The 21,120-nt window shown below is 51.8% G+C and overlaps 1 protein-coding gene across 2 annotated transcripts; it reads left to right on the top strand.

Annotated features, from left to right (window-relative positions):
- The first annotated feature begins 639 nt into the window (after nt 1–639).
- On the top strand, nt 640–13,020 carry LOC109692772 (sulfotransferase 2B1-like). Of its 2 annotated transcripts, XM_074055362.1 has the most exons (6): nt 640–742; nt 6,583–6,892; nt 7,766–7,892; nt 8,041–8,135; nt 10,416–10,590; nt 12,825–13,020. In XM_074055362.1, the coding sequence occupies exons 2-6, from the start codon at nt 6,689–6,691 to the stop codon at nt 12,938–12,940; spliced, it is 717 nt and encodes a 238-aa protein (XP_073911463.1). In that variant the 5' UTR covers nt 640–742; nt 6,583–6,688; the 3' UTR covers nt 12,941–13,020. The 2 variants fall into 2 exon arrangements, with proteins under 2 accessions (XP_073911463.1, XP_073911462.1); XM_074055361.1 differs by lacking the exon at nt 640–742 and having other exon boundaries at nt 6,755–6,892; nt 7,420–7,892.
- The last annotated feature ends 8,100 nt before the right edge of the window (nt 13,021–21,120 follow it).

The raw sequence follows: 21,120 nt of genomic DNA on the forward strand, positions 1-21,120 counted from the left end.
TGGGTGAGCCTGGCTGTGGTGAACAGCCAGGCACAGAGAGAAGGACCTTGTGGTGAGTAGGGAGAACAGAAGGAGACAGGGGGTGGGACTGGTGGCAAGGGGTGGGCTGCTCCCAGACCCAGCCACATCACTGCATTCCTGCCAGCCCAGGCTGGGCTGCAGCTGCACAAAGAAAGTTTCTGCCTGGTAGGTCGGGTCTCTGGGCAAAATTTAGCAAGCTTACTACCCCTGTCTTCTGGGACTGAGACGGAGTTTGCAAGGGAATATTCACAACATGTAACGCCCACCAAAATTTGCTGCTCAAGTGCAGCCCAGCAAGTGGCCTTAGGCGGCTGATAGTTCTGCTGACCACAGGGTACCAAGCACTTGCCTCCCAGAGTGCCAGAGCCCAGAGCAGTCTCCCCTGAGGGACTGCAGCCTTCCCTGGCCTAAGTGACCAGGTCATTGAGGTGGCACCTGAAGAAAATGGCCAGCATGGTGACATGGTGAGATGTCTGTGCCTGCTAGAGCCAGCCTGGGCCCCTGGTCAGGCAGGTGAGGGTAACTGATCCCCTTGCCTGCAGGAACCTCAGACCATGTTCTGCCCCGCCAGCGTCCAGTATGAGCAATCACAGGGACGTCGTTGAGGTCTTCGATGGTATCCGCTTTCCTGGGTTCATGCACACCACAGAGTCCCTGAAGGCGGCTTGTTCCTTTGAGTTCCAGGACACAGATGTCCTCCTGGTGACGTTCCCCAAATCAGGTGAGAAGCTGAAGCTGGGGCCCGGGCGAGACAGCCACACTGCTGCCACCCTCTGCCCACAGGGCCCCAGTCCCCGCCCTGACATGGGGAGTGGACCCCTAAAGTCCCTCCCTCTGTCACATATGGATCTAGCTTAAGCCCAGGGGCTGCCTCTCTGGCCTGAGTCTGCAGTGTCAAGTCCAGGTACCAGGCTGCACCCAGGGGCTGCATGGAGTCCCCCAGAGCCTTGCTGACAACTCCCCGCTCCCATCTGCAGGGCATCCTTAGCCAGGACTTCAGCAGGCCCTCCCCCTCCCTCCTGTTCCTTGATCTCGCGTGCTCCCCATAATCTCTCTGGATTGTGTGAATGTGTGTCTCTGCAAGTCTAGGAAGGACGTGAACAGGGCTCTGGGGATGGCCTGGGGGTGTCAGGAAGGAGGTCAGCTCCACCTGGGGTCCTGGGGGTGGGGTGTGGCCTTTTATAACAGGCCCAGCTTCCTCTGAGCCATAGCAAGGTAGATTGTATTTGCCTCCCTCCCCTCTAATGAGAGGTGAGAGTTTATGAGCTGTCAGGGACAGCTCAAGTCCTTCCTCCAATGCCACAGGTGCCAGCTCTACAGGACCCTGCATGGTCACCCTATGCATCCGAAGTCCGTACAGAACAGGCACCTATGGGGTGGGAGTCCAGTGGGGAGTGAGTCATAGCTGGCACCTTAGGAGAAAGGTGAAGGACCCATCCACCATAGCCTCCTGGGGACAGCACTGCTCCATCATGGAGTGGCTATAACCAGGTCCTGCCTCATCTGCCTAAAGGCCCAGGGCAATGGTGACCTACCTGAGGAGCAATCCTCAACAGGCAGTGGCCTGGTGAAGACTGCCCCAGGGGACCCTCTGGCCAGGTGCCTCTCTTTCCCCCAGGGTGCAGAGTTGGGGATCTGTTGTGTTGCCCCTCCTAGGCCCTGACCTGCCCCAGTCCCTGTACCCACCAGCCATTGCCACCACGTGGACCTCCCTTGACCCCTTTCTCCCTGGTCCTAACCCCTCCCTTTAGGCCTCACTGTCCCCGCCCAGAGGCCAGGCCTGTGGTCAGTGCTTCCCACCAGGAGGGACTGGTGGGCTAGAATCTACCATCCACCATGTACCCTCCTATGCCTGGGGATAAGGGGAGTCATGGGCCCTGGGTCCTGAGGCCAGAAGTAATTTCTCTGTGTCTCTGTTCAGGTGCACCTTCCCTCAGGAGATTGTGTGAACAGAACCAGACAGAGCAGGATCTGGCTACAGGGACTGACCTGTGTTACCAGCCCCCTAACCAGTGTTTACCCAGAATGTGGGGAAGGGGCTGGACAGGATGGAGGCAGTGACATAGCAGAAGTCTTTGGAGTTGAGAGCTGGTAACCTGAGTGGTGACTGGGACAGAACAGGGAGGAGTGGACCAGGCTTTGAAGCAGTGGGGTCCCATTTGTTTTGTCTCCACTCACCCTGCAAGATAAGGTAAGGAAGAGTCCCTGTGTCCTCCCATCACCACACATCCAACCCAGGTGTCCAGGACCTTTGACATCTCCAAAGGTCACCCTAGGAAAGGGTGGTTCCTTTGGGCGACTGGATACCTCCTGCTACTGTCAGGAGCACCTCCTTGATGTCATGGTGAAATGGCCAAAATTTCTCAGAAGAAACTTTGGTCTGGCCAGGCCTGGTGAAGGCAGAGAAAGATTTATTACACTGCTCGGGAAGAGCCAGAGTAAGCGTTCAACCCATCTTTGGCCATCTTTAGGGTACAGAGATGAGCTCTAGGTTTAAATGGACCAAGAACTGGGGGGAGGGGACAAAAGGTATGTATAAACGGTTCAGTCACAGTGTGTTCTGGTTGATCATTATCTCAGTCCTGGTTCTGGGAGAGGTTGTAATCTAGATCAGTGTCACCTGGCAGGTGGTCCGTCCTGAGGAAGGTCTACTGTTGAGGGTAGTTTCTGTCCTTTGTCATGAAGAAGTTATCATCCCTCTTGCCTGGAATCCAGGGTGACTGCAAGTGACTGTGAAGAGAATGGCTTAGAGCAACCTCTAAGGAGGAGAGATACCATGCTCTTCTCCTGCTGTTAGTTAATTCGTGGCCCAAGAAGGAGTCAGTGCTCTTCAGCAAAAGCAGTTTGAGCACCTCTTGCAAAATATGTGAGGAAAGAAATGTAGGCTCAGTGGTAGACACTTGCCTCAGCATTGCACCCAGCATTGCAGAGGGAGATAGAGACAGAGAGAGAGAGAGAGAGAGAGGGAGAGGAGGAATGCTTTCTGGAAGATCCTCCTCACCACCAGGACTGGAACATTCCAGAACATCAGTCAAGAAGTTGTGGTCCCTGCTCCACGCTCAGGACACTTGGGCCTGGGACCCTGCAGTGCACCAGAGGCTCCCTGGGACTTGTGTGATGGCCCTGCCCCAGATATGCCACCCCTGGAGATCTGCATCCAACTGGCAGGGGGTGGCCATTCACAAAGAAGGCTTCTACAGATCCGGGGTAACAGTCTCCCCTCTTTCTGCCTCAGGTCCTCACCTCTGCCTTTCCCAGCAGAGCTCCTGTGGGGTCACACACGTACCCAAGAGGCTGTGGCCTTCCATGTGGTGAAGTACCCCATCTCAGACCAGGGCCCTCCCACTGCTCTGCGCAGGAACTCGGGGTGTGGATGGAGAGTTCAACTCAGCAGGAAGGTGTGTGTGAGGACAGGGTCTCCCAGATCAGTTGGCTTTCTGCTTCCGCTGGGAGTCCCTCCCTGCCGTGAGCCTCTGCTGGCTCTTGTTGCTGTGTCTGATGCTCTTTGCAGACCCAGACTCTCTCCCCTCCCTGCCTGTTGATAGCCCAAGACACTCATGGCCTGATCGTGCTCGCATGCCACCACATGTGACAGAGGGACTTTGTGGCTGTGACTAAGGCAAGGTCTTGAGATGGGCATCCTCCTGGATTACCAGGAACCCCATCATCATAGGATCGTCAGGAGAGGGAGGCAGAAGCTCAGAGCTCGAAGAAACAGCATGGTGATGGCTGAGACCAGAACCAGAGAGGCGAAGATGCTTCCGTGCTGGTTTCCAAGGTGGCAGAAATAGCCGTGAAGGAATATGGTGACCCCTAGAAGCTGAAAAAGACAAAGAAACCGATCCTCCCGGAGTCTTCAACCCAGTGGGTGTTCTAGTTCTATTTGTTATAGTGGCTGCACCTGGAGGTCAGGAAGGCGCCTGAGGTCCCTCAGCCTCTCCACGAACATGGAGCAGTCACAGGGCCCATCCTGGCCATGCCACACCCAGCACCATGCAGATGCTGAATACCTACAGCCTGGAGTGGCTGGAGCTTGAGCAAATGGCTGAGTTGAACACACAGCATGCTGCAGATCTGGCCTTTCTACAACAGAGCACAAAGGGCCCTCGGCATTTCTCTGCCATCCGCTGGGAAAACCTGCTCCTTGAGCCTGCACCTCACTATGTAGCTGCCCCTGTGTCCATCCATCCCAAGTCCCTGAATGCTTTCCTTTCCTCTTTTTGCAGTGAGGTCTATACTATGCACAGTGGTACCCTTATCTGTGGTCTGTTACCCATGGTCAACCACAGTCCAAAAACATTAAAAGGAAAATTCCAGAAATACACAATTTATACGCTAAATAATTTTTCTTTCTTTTCTTTCTTTCTTTCTTTCTTTCTTGTAGTTCTGGGGTTTGGACTCAGGGTTTTGTACTTGCTAGGCAGGCACTCTACCACTTGAGCCACTCCACCAGTCCTTTTGGTGTTGGTTATTTTTGAGATAGGGTCTTGCTTTATGCCCAGGCCAGCCTGGACCACAATCCTCCTATTTGTGCTTCCCTTCATAGCTGCAATGACAGGCATGTGCCACCATACCCTCTATTACAGTGCACTGTTGTAATTGTTACACTTTATTATTGTGGTCAAGCCATAATAAGGTATCTCTGCTGTAACAGTACTACTTTTCACTTTGTAATGAAAATATGTCCTATGGGGGATACTTTGAAACTGTTTTCTTGTCAACGTCCTCTCAAGGTCTTAGCATCCTTGGCTCCTTCCAGAACAATTAGTTTTAGCATCCCTGGCTCCTCTCAGAACAATTATCAGGGCAGTTTTCCAATGGGAGCCTTCTAATTCCACCCCTCTGTACTTGGTCAGTAATCGAGGTGGTCAGCTTTCCATCACTCCAACAAATACCTGAGATGGTCAACTTATAAAGAGGAAAGGTTTATTTTGGTTCACAGTTCCAGTCCATATTTTGGGGCTGTGGTGGTACATTATTGAGGGGAATGCTTGGTGAAGCAAAACTTCTCACCTCACAGATGGGAAGGGAAAAAGAGAAAGGGGAAGGGACTGGGGTATAGCTCAGTGGTAGAGCATTCACCAAGTATGCATAAGGTCCTAGGTTCAATCTCCAGCACCACCGAAATAAGAGGAAGGGGAAGGACATTGAGGTCCTGCTACACCCTTGAGGTCCCACTACTTCCAGTAGAGACACTCTGGGGACCAAACTTCTAATGCCTGGGCCTTTCGGAGACATTTCAGATCTAAACTATAGCACTAGCTGACAAAGTACTGTCATAGTTTAATTTGCACTTCTCTAAGTTTGAGTGGGGTCAATAACATTTTCAGTGGGACTTAGACTATTGTCCAATATGCAATTTATAAAGGAATGTGACCATTTTTTCTTCTTGTACTTGGATGGTTGCAATTTTTACATTCAGAATCCCTGATTTATATGGAGTTTACTCACATGCATGGTGTGAGGTCGGGATCTAATGTTACCTTTTGCTAAATGGGTACCTTGTTGCCCAGAGAGGCTGTCCTTGTCCAGAGCACAAGTGTTTCCATGCACCTGTGTCTACCACCGGGCTTCCTGCACAGGGTCAAATGCTTTGTTGGCTTTGTTCTGATGTCTAGAAGGCTAGTTTTTGTGTATTTGTTTTTATGTAACTTAAGTATCTACTTGTCTAACTCTTTTATTAGGATTGGATTTGATTTACAGATTAATGTGGGAGAACTGGTTTATTTATTTTTTCAAGTCATCCTGTCTGAGGACAAAGGATTCTCTCCATCTGCCCAGCCCGCCCCGAGTCTTCACAGAGGCGTGAGCACTGTTCCGATGTAGGCATCACATGCTCACTCCCTCCTACGGCCTGCCTCTGTCCCTGTTGTGAGTGAGGTTTTCTCTGCTGTTATGCCCGCTAACTACCTACTATTTGTGCGTATGAGGACAACTGCTTTTCTTCTAAAACATACTTCTTCTTTTCTTTCTTTCGTTTGCTTTTTCAGTGATGGGGATGGAACCCAGGGCCACACAATTCTAGACAAGTGCCCTAACCACTGAGACACACCCACAGCCCGAAACATATTTTTTCATAACCTGCTGGGATTCTAAGACAGAAATTAGCACTGAGATGTGGGGGGGTGCAGCTATAACAAGTTCTAAACTGTGGGTACAGTCTTGGAGCTAGAGGGAAGGAGGTGGAAGAGATTTGAGGTGCGTGCTAGAAATGGCACATGTTGTTAGGAGCAGATAATTCTAACTCAGAAAGAAAAGAGAAGGGTCCACTCAATGTAGAGTGCTTGCTTAGCACTTGCAAGGCCCTGGGCTCCATCCCCAGCACTGCTCCCCTCAAAAGAAATGAGGACTATTGTAGAGAACCCCAGTCTTCTTAGAAAATAAAATACTCAAGTGCTCAGGAACAGAATATTGGTAGAATATGGATGGCAGTGGCCATTCGATGAGGTCTCAGATGGAAATGAGAGAGGTGTCATTGGAAACTTGGGAAGAGGTGACCATTGTTACAAAGTGGCCGAGCACTTGCCTGAACTGGGCTCCTATTCTGTTTCTGGGAGGCAGAACTGTGAGTGACATTGGTAGGAGGAGCTGCAGTACCCCCATCGCCCACATTTCACTGCCTGCTCCACCTGGCTCCCACCCCTCATGCCGCACGGGTACCACATGGATGCAGCAGGTTCTGAGTCTGATCTTCTGTGAGGGCAACTTGTGGCCCATTCGCCACCTCCCTAACTGGATCCGTGCACCTCGGATAGAGCATATCTCCTTCAGCAGCCTCCTTGCCCAGTGGGACACCACCCGGCCGCCGCTGCTCACCACTCACCTTTGTGCCAAGGCCCTGGCCCCGGCCCTGATGAAATCCAAGACTCGGGTAAGAGAGAGTCCCCCTGCCCCATCCCAAGTGTCTCAGAATCAGAGCCAAGTCCTGGGGCCAGGCTCTCTGGAGCAAAACGGTGCTAGGGGGGTTTCACTTTACCCTCAAGTACTAGTACTAGTACACTGAGTACAAACGGGCAGAAATCCCAGCCCTGGCTAGAGCTGAGGAGCTGAGGCAGGGTCTATAGGGCGGAACCTTCTGTTTCATTGCTGGGTCAGGGGTACAGCACAGCATAGGTCACAGAGCAGCATAGGGTGGGTCAGGCAGGTCAGTCCATGATCCAGGGGAGGTGAAGGCCTGAGTCATCCATCTTGGCCTAGTAGATGGCTATGGGGAAAAGAGGTCCTTCTACACCTGGGAGGGTGTAGAAACAAATGGACCTTGCAGAGAGAGGTCCCTGCCAGAACCACTGGCAATGTCCAGGTCACTTGGATCTGGGTGGAGCCTAGACAGGTGAGGCCCCCACCTTGTGCTCAGAACCTGAGGGAATGAGTGAACTAATTACGATGTCACTTCTGCAGGGCTCAGCCTGTCCCTCTGTCCCTTGCTGGGAGTGACCAGTTCAGAGCAAAGAAGACTTCTTGCCTGCCTTTAGTTAAATCTGCTTTCAGGACAGCCCAGGGCCTGGCTCACCTGTTCACCAGCCACATGAGGGTTTTGCAGGCTGCTGCTCAGAAAGCCAGGTCTGTCCCAGGCTTCCTCTCCATGCCTGGCATTCACCTCACCACTCCTGGGTTGAGGGCCCCAAGCCAGAGCTGTGTGACTTTTCCCACCAACCTTCCTAGACAGGGCACTGCCACCAAGGTCACAGCAGGCAGGGAAAGTCCCAAGCCTGAAGGCATCAGGTTTGGGGCACACTCTGCACAGGTGGTGTACATGGCGCGGAACCCCAAGGATGTGCTTGTTTCCTTCTACCACTTCCAACGAATCGCCAACTTCCTGCCAGACCCCAGCTCATTCCAGGACTTTATGGATGAGTTTCTTGAGGGCACAGGTGGGTTTCAGGGACTGAAAGTGGTGTCTAGGGCCCCCACCTCCTGTCACCAGGCTGGTGGGGCAGCCTTCATGTTCTGGCCACTTAAGAGGATACCCTGCTTTTCAGGGGCCCTGCCCAGTATGTTCCCTATCTCTTTCTTCCCCAGTCTTCTACGGCTCCTGGTTTGACCACATGAAGGGGTGGCTGAGCCTCCAGAAAAATCTAAACATGCTTCTTATGACCTATGAGGAAATGCACCAGGTGGGTACCCCTCCCATGCAGCCCACCATCTCCAGCTGCTGAACCCTCTTCGGTCAAAGCCCTTGGGCCCCCAACTCTTCCAGAACATTTGTGATGCACTCTCGCCTGGGATAGGTCTTCCCAGAGATACCTTTAGACCTGTGATTGCTCCTGATTCATACTTCCCAAAACTAATGCCAACTGTCAGTTTGGAGTTTTGAGAATGGCTTTTGTGTGCACTTTAAATTTTAATAGTTAATGTATTAATGATCTAAAATATAAATCCTAATTCTCCTTAAGTTATACATTCAAGTTTATAATTTTTTTTTTTGGGTATTGAGGTTTGAACTTAAGGCCTACATCTTGAGCCACTCCACCAGACCTTTTTTTGTGAGAGATTTTTCCAAGATAGGGTCTTGCAAACTATTTCCCTGGGCTGGCTTTGAACCGCAGTCCTCCTGATCTGTGCCTCCCGAGTAGCTAGGATGACAGGTGTGAGCCACCGACACCCGGCAAGTCTATGAATTTTATTATCCTGTTCATTGATCAAGGGAGTCTTTCACATTTGACTCCATCTATAACTTAGATCAGCTCCTATAAACATTTTTATGGCATTCATAACTTCAGTCTATTTGCTCCTAAGTCTAAGGGAACAGACAGGCCTTCTGATTACTCAACCCACTCTGGCACAGCCACCAGTTTCCACGCATGACACTTGAGAACCTTGAGTTCTCTGAGCTGTTCCAATATCATGTGTAAACAACAAGATTTCAACTCAGAATAACAAGTTGAAATTCACTTGATAGTATGTTTTAGTGTACGTCCACAAGGCTGACCTCTCAGAAGCCTACAGACCTCATCCCCAATCCTTGGGGCCACATGTGCTTAAGTATTCAGGGTCACAGGGTCTTGGGACCACACACCTTCCACACATGCTGTGATGCGGCAGGGACTGCTCAACAGACCCAGCAGACAGTACCACTTCTGCCTCAAGCCAGACAAAAATGATCACAGCCTCACATTACCGAGGCCAGGTTTTTCCAACCAAATGGGTTTTGGTACAAAAATTAACAACCAGTTCCCAAAGCTTTTGGATTTGGGAATGGTATTGGGATGTGTGGCCAATTCTGTAAAATACAAAGTTTTGTTCTTCAGAATGTCTATACTAAGTTTTTGGTCCTCTTAAGATTAGGGATGGTGCTGACCCCAGGTTGAACAGGGCTCAGGTCCTGGCATGTGAGTAGGGGCTGAGATCAGACACACTGTAGTCGTCTCCTTTTTCACTGACTTTTTTTCTGTGTCCTCTGGGCTCAGACTTTACTACAGAAGCAATTTTTTCCTAGTCACTGATGTTTTCCCAGAACTTACAGTAGTGCCTGGTATGTGGTAGGTGCTAGGAATATGTTTGCTAAATGAATGAAAAACAGATGCTCATGCAGATGGAGGTGACAATGAGGAGCCAGGTGACTTTAGGGCCTCCTTTCCAGTAGATGAGTTGTAATGTCCAGTGATATTGCCAGTGTGTGGCTGGAAATATCTTGGAGGATTCTGAGAGCAGTATTACCATCAGCAAACAGGATGGCAGCTGGCAGAGAGGCTCAAGTGATAAAGAGCCTGCTTAGCAAGTGAGTTCAACCACCTCCCCCCCAACACACACACACAAACACAGGATGGCAGTGCTTCAAGCTTCAAGAACGTTTGATCGTGTAGCTCTTGGGACCTATGGTTCGATTCATAAATTCATAGCTGTGCTAGGACCTCTGCCACCCCCATCAACTAACTGGGTCTTGTGTTTTTTTGGCTCTTAAGATAACTACCCAGCTACCTGTCCATTTATTTAACCATCCACCCCCACCCATCTACTATCATCTACCTATCTCTCTATTCATCCATTAATTCACTCATCTGTCCACCATCCAGTTATCCATCTACCAACCATCAATCAATCCATCCATCCATGTGTGTATCCATCTAGTTTTTTTTTTTAATTTTCTCTACTTTTACAAAGTGGAGCTTGCATTGCACATGCAACATTTTGCATCCTTTGTTTTTCCCTTAACATTTCAATGTATTATTTTCCCATGCATTTTGAGTGGCTACATAATACTCTATGATATAGATACATCTCGAATTTCCCTTCAGTGTTGGACATTTGTGCTGTTTCCAAGTTCTTGCCATAAAAAAACCGTGCTGATCTGAGCATGGTTGCTCACATTTGTGGTCACTTAGTGTATTATTTTAGGGTCCTAAATCTCTGTTGCACATATGTATCCTCCCTGTGTGTTTCCTCTCTGGGCCCAGGAACCTCGGGGCACCATCCAGAAGCTAAGTGACTTCTTGCAGCACCCGCTGGGGCCGGAAGAGAAGGACCTCATCATGAGGCACTGCAGTTTCTCCTTCATGAGCGGCGTAGTCAACTACAGTCTGGTATCCAAGGAAATCATGGACCAGAACCGGGGCAAGTTCCTACGGAAAGGTACCAGGCCTTCCAGCCTCTGTTCAAACTGCTGCTGTTTCCTGGGCCCCATTCTTGGGCCAGTCAGCCCTTGTCCTCTCACACCTGGCTTCAGTTCCCACATCTGCCCTGTCTACTCACCTCCTTCACCTTCCTTTCTGGCTTTCATCTCTCTCCTCATGAGCCTGTCCTGGTAAGGGCTTTAGGTTGACACTACAGAATTGACACAAAACAAGAACACCAAAAGCCATTATCAGAGGGGAGTGTCAGCCTGTGGCATTCTCCCCAGTGGCTGTCATCATCTTCAGACTGCAGCTCTGACTCAAACCTCTCTGTTCCCAGGGCCCCCAAGCCCGACTTTTTTTGATCCCCTCTATGAGGGAGCCTCAACTCCATCTCCTCCAAACTATTGCTGCTCTGAGGGAAGCCAGCCCTCGTTCATTATCATGGGGAGAATCTGTCACAGTCCAGTCCCCTCACCCCACCCCGGTTGGGCACTGTGCATAGCTCTTTCACTATCCTGAAGGACATCTATCTGTAGGTACTACAACCTGCCCTCCACCCCATATGTCTGAGAAATGAGCAGCCTAACTGTCCTATAGAGGAGGAAAGTAAGAAAAGTAACTTACAAAAAGACAAGTGTACAGTACAAAATGCTCAGCTCCTTCCACAGCAACAACTTACAATGGCACCATGAGGTCCGTGCCTCCCAGCTTCCTGCTCAATGGTGCTGCCACAGACCCAGACAGTACAGGTTCTAAAATGAAGACAGTGATTGGAGAAATTAGAACAAAATGAAACTCACCCTCACCTCGGTGACATGGCTGCTGAATTCTTGGGAAACTACGTACAAAGTGTCCTTAGGACCCTGTAGAAGGGAAGCTAGGCTCCAGGTGAACATGGTTATGGATGGGGTTTAGGTCCATCCCAGTGTCTATGGGGTGTTTGGACACTGTGTGGGGCCATCTTAGCTTCACATCTCTGGTCCCACCGCATGGCAACTAAAAACATGGCCTGGGATTGCCACTGTCCCTGCTAAAACCCCTAGCTGGACCAGGACTCCACTGACATGTGGGACCTGGGGCCCTGTCTTCCACGATGGCAGGTTTGCCGTCGCAGATATTACGGATGTCTGTATCCAAGGCATCAGCATGTCAAGTTCTTTGGTCGTGGTTGTTATTTGGTGGGACTAGAGTTTGAACTTAGGGCTTTGTCCTTACAAATCACGTGCTCCACTGCCTGAGCAGTCCATTTTTGGTCTGGTTATTTTGGAGATGGGTATCTCATGAACTATTTGCTGGGGCTGGCCTGGAACTGGGATCCTCCCTATCTCAGCTTCCTAAATAGCCAGAATTACAGGTGTGAGCCACCAGAGACAAGAGCTCACTCTGTAGCTAAGGTTGGCTTTATTTTTTTGTCAGTACTGGGACTTGAACTCAGGGCCTACACCTTGAGCAACTCCACCAGCCTGTTTTTGTGATGGGTTTTTTCAAGATAGGATCTTACAAACTATTTGCCCAGGCTGGCTTTGAACTGTGAGCCTCCTGATCTCTGCCTTTTAAGTAGCTAGGATTACTGGTGTGAGCCACTGGCACCCTATCCAGGTGGGTTTTAAGCTTGTGATTCTCCTGCCTCAACATCCCAAGTGCAGCGCTTACAGGCATGTATCCTCACATCAGGCTCAACATGTCAAATTCTCAGGAAAGGTTCCAGTGGCCCCTCAGCCTCCTTGGCTCTAGAAGGAGCCAAATATGGCTGCAGGGTGGGATGGCTTCGGGTGACTGTTTCCTGTGGCTTCGACATGAAGAGCCACAGACAAGAGAAAACATCCCCTCACAATCCTGGAGGCCAGGGCTCCAAAATCATGGTGTCCTCAGGCCACGCTTCCTCTCAAGGCTCTGGGGAGGCTCCAAGCTGCCTCCTCCGTTCCCATGACAGTGACTCCAGCATTCTGGGGCCTGCAGCTACATTGCTCCAGGCTCTGCCCTATGGTCACTGGTTCTCTTCATGAAGACACAGTCATTGGATTAGAGCCCCTCATGACTGATGACACTGCAAAGGCCCTGCTTTCCCAGATAGCCAGGGCAGGACATGCACGCAGACTTCTGCAGGACACAATTCAGCTCATGGTGATGGGAGACAGTGGTCACCTCCTTCCCAGGGGCTCACAGAGACCCCTGGGGTGGGTGGTGTTTCTCCGAGTAGTTGATGTCTCCTCTCCCACGGCCTAACTCCTTTTTCTGTTTTCCCTGCAGGCGTAGTGGGGAACTGGAAGGAACACTTCACTCCAGAGCACAATGAGAAGTTCAACGCCGTCTACAAGGCCAAGATAGGCGACTTTGGCCTTCGCCTACCCTGGACCATGGACTGACCCACCTGACCCACCCCAACCTGCTCGCTCTGGCCTGGCCTCATGACCTACACTGTACTTAACCCCTGGCCTGGTAATAAAAGCAGAAATTTCATGCTGCATAGACCCTGCTTCAGGTCTAACCTGGGCCTTTTGACTCTAGCACCCTTCTCCTTGGGACTTCACGGTGAATCCAGAGCCCCAGGACATCCTTTGCCCTCAAAAGCCTGGATACCTGCTGCACTGCAGGCCTCCCTTCCTCCCCCAGGGCCACAGCATGGAGGATGCAGGAGGGAGGGTCCTGCAGGCCATCTAGCAGCCTCCCCACTTGTCTGGGGGTGAGGGGAGCATATTTCACCCCAGAGAAGCTGAAATGAAGGGTTGGGTTGGGAGGTAGCACCCATCACCTTAAGTAATTAGAAGGGTCCCTGCTTCCTTCCTGGGACTCTAGAATGTGTGGGCAGTTCACCCAGCATGGCCCTTACCCCAGCCACAGATCTGCAATGGCCAAACTTCCATGCTCCAGGAGGAAGGCACCACTGGACCCCTCTTGGCCCTATGTTCTTCTATGGGACATTTCCAGCTACCACTGGCACACAATGGCTTACACCAAGAGGGAGTGCACTGGCCCGTGTTGCTGGCTCCAGTATAGCTCAACTCAAGGCTCAGTCACTGTTTTAGGGCAAATGAGCCCGTTTTCACTCACTACCCACTGTCAGCCAACTCAACCCTCCCTGGACTCAAGGCCCAACCAGAGCCTTCAGCAGGATCCCTGGCCTTGGCTGAGCTGCTGGGGAGGGACCCTGGTTTGCATAGGGTAAGGCAGTATAATGTCAACTTTGGGCCTTAGGGTCAGCGTTCTGCCTGGAGGAGCCTTGAGACCCCACGAGACAGAAGACCCTGTAGAGTTAGGAACCCATTCCACAGACAGGAAACAGGCACACTAGGGAAGGAGGGAGGGGGCCAGTGTGAACCCAGCCCTCTGTGAGTGCAGAGCTAGCAGTTGTGCCCCTCTGCTTCTCTTCAAATGGAGAGCTGCAACCCCAGGGGTTAAGAATCACAAACCTGGCACTGAAGTGTACACTACCCACTGCTGAGCACTGGCCACAGCCCACAGGAACGAGGTGCCCAGTCTGCAACCGACTGCCAGGGTGGGTTGGGAGGAGGGCTCCCACTGCACGGCCCTACCTGTTGCAGTGCTGTCCTCATAGCCTGGGTGCACAAAGCCTAGCCTGGCTTGCTGTTGGTCCCAGGCCACCAGGGTCCACAGAGGACACCTTAGAAAAGAAATGCAAAGGCAGGAAAAGCTTGCCAAGGGAGGACAAACTGCTCTCCTCCCAGTTTTTTCTCCTGGACAAGAATTTATTTTTTTAATTTTGGGGGGGTTTGAACTCGGATTTCTAGGCAGGCACTCTATCACTTAAGCCATTCCACCAGCCCTCCTAGGCAAGACTTTAGGTCCAGTGCCTAACCAGGCTCTGCCAATCCAGCAGAGGGGCCAGAATGGCCAAATTTCAATGTCCAGGAGTTAGAGGAGCCTGGGGTGTCAGCCAGGTGCCAAGGGTTGATTAGGAGTCTGACTGACTTTTTCTTTTTTGGTGGGACTGGGATTTGAACTCAGGGCTTTGCACTTGCAAAACATACTCTGCCTCTTGAGCCATACCTCCAGTCCACTTTGCTCTGGTTACTTTGGAGGTGTGATCTCTCGAACATTTTGCCCTGGCTAACTTTGAACCGCAATCCTCTCCATCTCAGTCACCCAAGTAGCTAGGATTTCAGGTGTGAGCCCTTGGCACCTGGCTCAGACTGACTTCCTTAGGTGTAACTTTCATGGATTGAAGAATAGAAATCTCAAGTAACGTAACTCAATGCCTCCCACATTTGAGCAAAGTCCATCACGTTGGGCGTTGACGTGTGTATGTATCTCCCCTGACCAGACCAGGACAGAGCACTTCCCTTGTGCTCTCATTCATATAATGGAATCACGTGACGTAGCTTCTCCCCCTCGTCCAGCTGTGAGGTTCAGGTGTCCTTCAGTCCAATTGCTGTAGACTGTCCCATGGTGCAGGCGCTCGTGATGCACACTCGCTTCTCTGGGCATGGCCCCCGGAGCAGAGTCTGCATCAGAGGGAGGCCCTCCAGCGAAGTCCAGCAGCACTGGGTTCCCCAAGAGGTTCACAAAGGGGTCAAGCACCCTTAGCGCATGTGGAGAGTCTAGTTGCTCACATCTTGCCCTCACTTGGCGTCCTCAGTCTTACTAATGTTGGCATTTGCTCATGGAGGTTCTTGAAGTCTTGGTTTGAACTTCGTTGATGCCAAGCACCTGTCCTGCTTAGCCGTGAGCTTTAGCTGTGGGCTTTAGCATTTTCTTCTGTGGATTCCCCTTCTAGCTCCCACAGCCCCAACTCCAGCTGTCCAAGGGGGAACCCTGGCCGTGAGGCCCCCTGCTGTGGTGAAAAGAGTTTGGGAGCACCTCCACACTCCAAAAAAAGCAATTACTTCACCTTTCCTTTCCTTTTTTTTTTTGGAGGCACTGGAGTTCAAACTCAGGGCCTACACATTTGCAAGGCAGGCACTCTTACTGCTTGAGTCACTCAACCAGCCCTTTTTTGTGTTGGGTTTTTTTGAGGTGGGGTCTTGCCTGAGCTGGCTTTGAATAGCGATCCTGCTGATCTCTACCTCCTGAGTAGCTAGGATTATAGACGTGAGCCACAAGTGCCCGGCTTGGCCTTTCTTTTCTAAAGGCAAATTCCCTGGCTGTGCAGGTGAGGTAGGGCCAGACGGAGTCTTGGCTCACACATCAGTGATCCCCAAGACTGTGTGACTGTGCGATGGTCCAACCCAATGCTGTTTCTAGTCACTTAAAGCAAAGTGGGGCCAGGCGCCTCCCTCTCCTGGGGAAGAGACTGTGGGAGAAGCAAAACTGCCTGCTGGCCAGGACACAGTTCCCTTGGCCACCGTCTCCACCACCAGTTTCGGCATGATGTGATGTCCAGATGCTGTACTCAGGTGCCAATGCTGAGCAGTTATGCCATCAAAATGACTGGCCAGGAACAAACAGCCCTTGTGTTCCCCAGACACACCACTACCTTCACACTCCTTAATGAGTTGCTATGTCCTGTGGCCAGACCTCCTGGGCCATCTGGCTTGATGGTCACTGGGTCAGCGCTCTTGGGCAGAGAGGAAGACTCTGGAAGGACTGTGTAGCCTCTCCTCACGAGCTCATGAGGGGAAGGTTGTGCCCATTCTCACAAGAGGCATGAAATTGAACGTGAAATGCCTCGCTCCACTATGGACAGACCATGCAAGTGTGGTGGTTATGGCTTGCTTTTTCATAGCATCCCTAAAAGGGTAAAGGGTGACCCAAATGTCCATTGGTGGGTGACAAGGCAGTGAGTCATAAGCCCAGATAACACCAATTACCCACCGTACAGCCGTAGATAGGGATTGCCACGCCACCCTGACCACCAGCCAGCTGTGTCCATGTCCTGGAGCCTCACAGGATGGCTTTGGAATGTCCTTGAATAGGAACCCCTTTCCATATATCTTATCTGTCCACTCTGTGCCAAGGACCTGGTCGATTTCTCCCGAGCAACACTGTGTGTCATGGAGAGCTCAAAACAAAGCGAAAGGGATTGACAGAGGTGGCCCTGCTCGCCCTGAGCAGGGTCTGACTCTTGACTACTGAGTCAGTCCATACAGGCCGCACCACAATTCCATAGAGGGACTGTCCTGGCCCGGCCCCTGGCCTGGAAATCCAAGAGAGTCGAATGGTCATGGCCCAGAAAGAGGTGCCCAGGTCTCCTTGTAGACCCCCAACAGTGGTCCCAAACAGGGCAGAGTAGCCTTGGCCACTATGAAGTGTGCTCAAGAACCTTCCTCCATATTGTGGGGGAGGGGGTGAGGCTCCTGTGAGAATGTACCAGGGGCTTCCCAAAGGAACCCCCAGTGGCCTGTAAGCAGCTGGACATGTCCCTGACCTCAAGAGCCAAGGAGGAAATGCAAGTCAAGCCCCAGGACTTGCCACATCCACAGAAAGGCTGAGGTGAAAAGGACAAATTGCAGCATGTGCCCCCTGCAGACCCATGTGGCCATTTCTACTGAGTAGACTGCACTCATCCACATCTCTGGCCAGCAGGTCAGCTCTGAGGTACACACCTGCCAGAACTGAGTTTCAGAATGTCCAGAGCAGCTCTGCTCGTTAGAGTAGAGTGTAGACGAAAAGAAGGTGGACCTTGCCCATGGAGAGGACAAAAGATGCATGTCTCTCACCAGGACACAGCGAATCCCACAGACCAGTGAAAAAGGGCCACATGCCCATGACTCCTTCTCTATAAAGTTCAAAGCCCAGCAAAGTGTCTGGGGCACCTTGTGAGCAGTCAGGTGCTCTGTGAGCACAGAGAGGCACTTGCCCCAGGCCACAGAAATGGCTAGTGCGGCCAGAATAGACCCCTGGTCTTCCTGGATGCACAGTAGGAGTGTCTAGGAGGGACCTGAGCCTGTCAAAGCAGATTCATTTTGTAACACAGGCTGGGACAAGGAATAAACATGGAAGGAAGGAATCCCAGTGGACCTGCAGGACTTGGTGGAGGGTTTTCCTTCCTGTGGTCCTGAGAGCCTGGACCATACACATCAGCATCACCAGCTGGAAGCACTTGACCCCAGGCTTGGAGCCTCAGAAAGAAAAAGGGAGCTCGTGAGCCACACCGACTCCGGCACTCTCTCACTTCCCCTTGACAGCTGCAGTCCTGGTGGCTCTTAGGCCTGAAGCCCCTCCAAGGATCGCCTGGGGTCTAGCAGGGGTAAGGGCCCTCACAGACTCAAGTCAGCAGCTCCAGAAAAATCTGCCTGTACCATCAGCTCCCAGTCAAGGTCAGGGTCGGAGTTGTGGCCCCTGCTGAGGGGGGAGTGCTGGGTAGAGGCTGGCTCTGGTGAATGTCCTAGGAACAAGTCCCTGACTCTTGTCTTGGCTGCTGAAATGGATACCACAGAGGAAGGAGTACCACTGATTCCCACCCATGGGCCCAGAGCAAGGGAGGAGGCCCCTCTGTGCTACCCCAGGGCAGTTCTCAGGGACATCCTGGTCAACAGAGCTATCTTAGGAAAGTTCAGTGCATGGCAGGGCCTGCTATCCAGGTTCAAAAGCAACACCCTGCACCCCTAGAAGCTCCCTGCCTTTCCTGCCCCCTCTGGCTGAGTATCCACCTATGGCTTTAAAATGGAACCTTCTGGAGGCTGAAGCGACCCATGGGCAAGTGCTTCACACAACCCAACAGCCTAGTTTTCACCCATGTAACCAGAGAAACAGGCCTTCCCACACGTGCCCATCCCAGTGGGTTGTGGGTCTCACCCAGAGCCAGAAGGTCACATGCTTCACTCCAATGACTGCCTATGATGGGCTGAAACCCCACAGAGTGGCCTGACCCCAAGTGTGGCTGGAGGTCTGCAACAAAGTTTCAGTAGAACAACCAAGAACAGACTCCACCTCCAACCCTCCCTAGATGTACAGTGGGACAGCAATATGTGTGCACCCACATATGCACATGTGCACACATACATACATGCCTAAACACATATGCACAGTCAAGGGCTGAAGGCCTGGGGCCCGGGGAGCAAGGCCCAGCTCAGGACCCTGTTGGACATCCTAGGCCAAGTGGCTCAGTTTCTCTGAACTTCCCACTTCTGTGAAATGCACGCACAACAGGCCGCCACGTGGAGCTGTTGTGATGTTGTGAGAACTCAACATGCGATGTTTAAACCAAGCTCAGCGAGTACGAGAACGAGCAGGGAAAGGAATACTGCACAGGATGCAGGCGCTGTCACTGTCTAGACCTTGATGGAAGGAGAAGAGGGAGGGGAAGAAAAGAGGGAAGGGAAGGAAAGGAAGGGGAGGGGGTCCCCGCTGGGCCCAGGTCCTGGGTGCCCACTCATGGAGGGGTCACCACACCGGAACAGGTGAGGGGCGGGAGGCGAGAGAAGCAGCCTGCCCACAGCCCAGGCGGCAGTGGGGTGGTGGTGCTCTGTCTGACAGCCCTGCGGCCCCCGCACCAATTACGAGCACTTAGTCACAGGTTCCTCTCTGTGCTTCCTCTTGGCAGCAGGAGAAAGAACAGCCTTGATGGGACTGCCCTCTTCCCACTCCTCCAGCACGCCTGACTCTAGGGACAGAGTGGGGACCAACCCGATGAGAATGACAACAAGTGCTTGGCCTCTGAGGCCCAGTGGGGTATCTGTGGGAGGTGAATGATCAGCAGGGCAGGGAATGTTAGAGCACAAGGATGGAGCTGAAGCTGGCTGTTCCCTCAGACTGAGAAAGAGAAGCCATATGCCCTTCCTGTTTATTCATCCATCAGGTGTCTTGTTCCAGGCCTGAGTGGCACCAGGCAGCCTGCACAGGATTCCTGTGAAGGCCGCTTCAGTTATATAGGGTACGCGGCAGCTCACACCAGAGCATGGTGATCAGAGTGCAGGAAACATGGATCTACTCAACCATTTCCTTGGGGCAGGAGCCAGAAGAAAGATGGCTGTATGGCTCTGGTCAGGGTCTCCTCTGAGTTTGCAGAGATGTCCACCAGGGCTTAGTTTCGACTACAGGCTCCCTGGTTCTAGGGGCCACTCTGAGGCAGTGGGCTGACTGGACTGGTTAGGCTGGGGACTCCACAGGTCTGGGGTGTCCTCCTCACTACAAGGGCTGCCTGAGTCTTCCAGCACCTCAGTGCTTGACTTCTTTTTTTGGGGGGTGGGGTGGGGTGGGGGGTGGAGGAGGAAGAGGGAGGTCAATACTGGGAAAGGAACCCAGGGCCTCAGTGCTACCATTTGAACCACACTCTCAGCCCATTTCCTTGTATTTCGTTTCTGAGAGAGAGTCTTAGTAACTTTGCCCAGACTGGCCTCGAACTTTCTATCCTCCTGCCTCTGTCTCCTGAGTAGCTGTGATTACAGGCACAGCCACCAGGCCCAGCTAGCATTTGATATTTTTATGACCTACTCTTGAAAATCACATTGAACCCCAAGTCTGCCCAGAGTAAAGCCAGCTCTCAGGACCACACGTGAAAGCTGCCATTTTCCCTGTGCCAGACAAGGAATGAGGCTCGGAATCAATCCCACTGAGAGGACTTCTGAGACAGGCGTTCTAAGTGAGAGCCAGGTGTGCAGCCTGACCAGCTACACCTCCAGGCTGTATTCCCATCCCCAGTGCCTCAGAGGAGGGGTTGCTGGCTGCCAGTGGGCTGGGTTGCTTCACCTTCAGGGTTCTCATCTGCTTTACGATTCCTAGTTCTGCTTATTTAGAAAATTCTTATCCAAAGTGTGCAGCACATCTGCGCTGTTCTGAGCAAGAGTTGAGAGGTGCTGAAGATTCAGGGACTTGTCTTCTGTTTGAAGATTTGTCTGCAGGTTTCTATCTCACCAGCAGGATTTCTGACTGCCTTGGCTGGGCTGCCTTATCTGGGATGCCCTCCCTATGCCAGACCCAGATGATGCCTCTGTCAAAGCAGTGAAATGTGTAAAAACGGGACCTGCAGATTGGGTTCTGGTCCTGCCACCACTAGTCATGTGACCCAAGCAAGTCCCTCCACTCATCCAAACCTTGATTTTTTTTTTTTTTTTTTTAGTATTCAAATGCTAGACAAGTGCTCTACCACTTGAGATACCACCCAACCCCCTCCCCATTTTTTGTGGTACTGGGGCTTGAACTCAGGACCTACACCTTGAGCCACTTCACCAGCCCTTTTTTGTGATGATTTTTTTCAAGATAGGGTCTCACAAACTATTTGCCTGGCTGGCTTTGAACCTGGATCTTCCTGATCTCTGCCCCTGAGTAGCTGGGATTGCAGACATGAGCCATTGGCACCTGGCTTTGAAGTCTTCCATTCTACCTTTTTTTTTTTAGCCCCTTTGTTTTGTATTTTTGTTTTTGAGATAGGGTCTTGCTAACTTTGCCTGGGCTGGCCTCCCAAGTAGCTGGGATTACAGGTGTACACTACTATGCCCAGCTAAACCTTGGTTTTCTTATCTGTGGAATGGAAGTCTGTGTCATTCTTCTAGATCAGGATCTTCAGGTGGCAAACAACAGAAACCTCCTTCCTGCTTCCCAGGGATCCCGAGTGGCTCCATCCCTGAGAGCCACAGCTCTGGGAAGGACTCTCCTCCTTCCAAGGCCCTCTGGCCAAGGGCCACCCCAGGATCAGCCATGCTTCCCT

The sequence above is a fragment of the Castor canadensis genome, chromosome 15, assembly GCF_047511655.1.
Source record: "Castor canadensis chromosome 15, mCasCan1.hap1v2, whole genome shotgun sequence".
NCBI lineage: Eukaryota > Metazoa > Chordata > Mammalia > Rodentia > Castoridae > Castor > Castor canadensis.

Bases quoted from the DNA above. Each gene is read 5' to 3' on its own strand.
- LOC109692772 (XM_074055361.1), top strand. From the start codon at position 7,547: ATGAGGGTTTTGCAGGCTGCTGCTCAGAAAGCCAGGTCTGTCCCAGGC. The intron at 8,136-10,415 runs GTGGGTACCCCT...CTCTGGGCCCAG, and splicing joins CCTATGAGGAAATGCACCAG to GAACCTCGGGGCACCATCCA. The intron at 10,591-12,824 runs GTACCAGGCCTT...TTTTCCCTGCAG, and splicing joins GGGCAAGTTCCTACGGAAAG to GCGTAGTGGGGAACTGGAAG.